Source organism: Pteropus alecto, unplaced genomic scaffold (assembly GCF_000325575.1).
Source record: "Pteropus alecto unplaced genomic scaffold, ASM32557v1 scaffold105, whole genome shotgun sequence".
Lineage (NCBI taxonomy): Eukaryota > Metazoa > Chordata > Mammalia > Chiroptera > Pteropodidae > Pteropus > Pteropus alecto.
In genome coordinates, this window is record NW_006436294.1 from 7,339,563 (window position 1) to 7,342,219 (window position 2,657).

The window sequence follows — 2,657 nt, forward strand, 5'->3', positions numbered from 1 at the left end:
CCCCGCCCGTTCCTGGCCAAGCCCGGGTCCTGCCCAGGCCGCACGCCAGAGGAGGGGAGCGCGATGCAGGGCCGGACCCCAGCTCCGCTGGGCTGCCGCTGCTCTCGACTGCGGGGAAAGGAGGCCCTGGGGCCAACCCGAGCCTAGCACCCGGACCCAGGGGTTTCGGCGTCGGCACGAATCGGGCCAAGCCAGGGGACCCCAAGAACCGCCCAAGCCCAGCTCTTGGAGCCGCGAGTTCTTCCCGTGCGGCTTCCCCACTAAACTCCTGCCACGCAAATCCAAAAACCCTGTCCCACACCGCTGTTCTGACTCCGAGTTTTCCCCTCGGGGTGCACTCGGTGGAGTGGCGTCTGGGGCAGCCCTCTTCCCGCAGGGTTGCTTCCCGAGAGACTGGGACAGGGCTTGTCTGCAAGCCCTGACTGGGAAGGCCTGGGACAGGGCTTGTCTGCGAGGCCAGCTCTCCCCCGGGTCCCCCCTCCCCCAGGGAACACTAGAGTGTCACTGAAAGTGACAGAAAAGCAGGCTGAATGGTTTGCTTTAATTACTACCACAAACTTCCCACTGGCCCCTAATTCCGCGCTTTCCTTTCTGTGGAATTGTGGAGCCATGCGGGCCCAGCCCCACCCCCATGCAGCCCCTTCCCTCCAGGAGGACCCCTCATCCCTGCCTCCAACCACATGGACAAGAGACAAGCTGTAGGATCTTGTCTAAAATCCTCCTCCACCCCACAGTCCCCACTCCCGTCCCATGGTCTCTTTGCCGTCACACCTGCTGTCCCCTACCCGTCCTTGACTTTCTCTCCCTAGAGAGAAACTAGTGGACGCATGAACCTGACCTCTCAAACTGAAACCCCAACCCTGAACTCCTGCTCCTCCATCTCCCTTCAATGGCCTTACGCCCCAAGGGTCTCTAGGAGTCGCTTGGTCACTTGGGACACCTCTTTTCCCCAGCCTTTGGCATCACAGCCTCTGCCTTTAACAACCAGTGTGCTCAAGGGCCATGCACCCGCCTGCTCCCTCTGCTTCAGGCTGCCACCCAGCGCCAGAATATTTTGCGAAGTGTCACTCATGTTCAGAACTGTGTAGTAAATGGGGGTCTGCAAGACCTAGCCCTCTGTTACCTGCACTGAGATGTTCTCCAGCGAATGAAGTTCTAGCCACTTCCAGAAAGCTTTGAGCATGACCTGACGCACCATCCAGAGAGTCAGTGAGATATTATGTTGTCCTAAGATTTTGACACTTATTTTCCTTGTTTAAGCCCTTATGTTAACAGTGAGGATATAGTTTTGTGGGTGACCTTTCGAAAATCCGATCAGAGCTTTGTTCATACCTAAACGTTTCTTTATACATTGTGAAGGCCAAGCTCCTACCAGGAGGAGCCACACCAGAGTCACAATCACCCTGGGCCTTCGCCGGGCATAGCAATGGAATGGATGGCCGCTGCAGGTGGACTCCACACGCAGAGCACTGTGCCAGGTAACTAGACATAAAAATTGGTAAGAAATGAATTACCCACACACACATAAGGTTGACTTCATAATGGAAAGAAATGCATTTAATAGGGACACAGATCGATATATACACTTCAGTGTGACAGGAAGAGGTGACTCAAAAAATTTTTTCCTCTAAGTGCAGCAGAGTTTATCAGAAACAGTCACTGGTCTAATTTCCATGAAATAAAAACAAATTGAAAATTCAAAAACAGAACAGCAGGATAAGTCCCGATGATATTACTAAAAGATGGTCCTCTTTTAATGCCAAGGAAAACATGAGGAACTAGGATAATAAAGGGAAGAATGTGACCAGATGGTTGCTCCCAGCTAGACAACATGAAAAAATGAGACAATATTGAAAACCATAGTAATATATTTTTGAGAGAGGACACAAACCACTATGAAAGATCTTTTACTCTCAAAGGACAGAAAGAAACAGGAGACCACTCTCGGGATCCAGGGTAGCCTTTTGCAGCAGCTGCAGGTACGTGAGGTTCTCGTGCGTGTTGGGGTCGAAGAAGCCCTTGGTGTCGTCGCTCGGGTCCGCCAGGACGCGGTTCATCTCCTCGTCGAAGTAGCCGCGCTGGTAGGCCACGTGCACGGGCACGCGGTGGCTGTGCACGGGGTCGATGACGCCGCCCGTGGCGATCTGGGCCTCCAGCAGGCGGATGCCGTGGTCCCGGACGATCAGGTCCTTCTTCATGGCCTGGAAGAGCGAGATCTGCTCGCCGGTGTAGGGGTCGGTGTAGCCGGTGACGGCGCGCTCGGCCGACAGCAGCTTCTCTTGGATCTCGCCGCCCACCACGCCCGCGGCCACCGCCTCCTCCACGGACAGCTTCTGGTTGCGCACGGGGTCGATGACGAAGCCGGTGGCGGCCTGGGCCTCCAGCAGCACCAGGGCCGTGCCGGGCCGCAGGATGCCCTTCCACATGGCCTGGTAGATGCTCATCTTCTCCTGCCGCCCGGGCTTGTCCTTGGCGGGCACCAGCACGCCGGCGATGCAGCCCGTGCCCTCCAGGTAGCGCCTGACCGATTCCATCTCCGTCACCTCCTGCAGGGTCTTGGTGCCCTGGGCCAGGCCCTGCAGGGTCTCAGAGTCCAGGATCCCGGACGTGCCCAGCTCGGACGCGGACACCTGTCGCCTCAGGCCTCGGCAGGACAC

At 56.6% G+C, this 2,657-nt stretch overlaps 1 protein-coding gene across 1 annotated transcript in view; it reads right to left on the reverse strand.

Annotated features, from left to right (window-relative positions):
• Nucleotides 1-1,913: 1,913 nt before the first annotated feature.
• The window catches only part of EPPK1 (epiplakin 1), a 10,707-nt gene continuing 9,963 nt past the window's right edge, over nucleotides 1,914-2,657 (reverse strand). Inside the window, 1 exon segment of the mRNA XM_006926897.1 lies at nucleotides 1,914-2,656. Within this exon segment, the coding sequence (XP_006926959.1) occupies nucleotides 1,914-2,656 (743 nt within the window).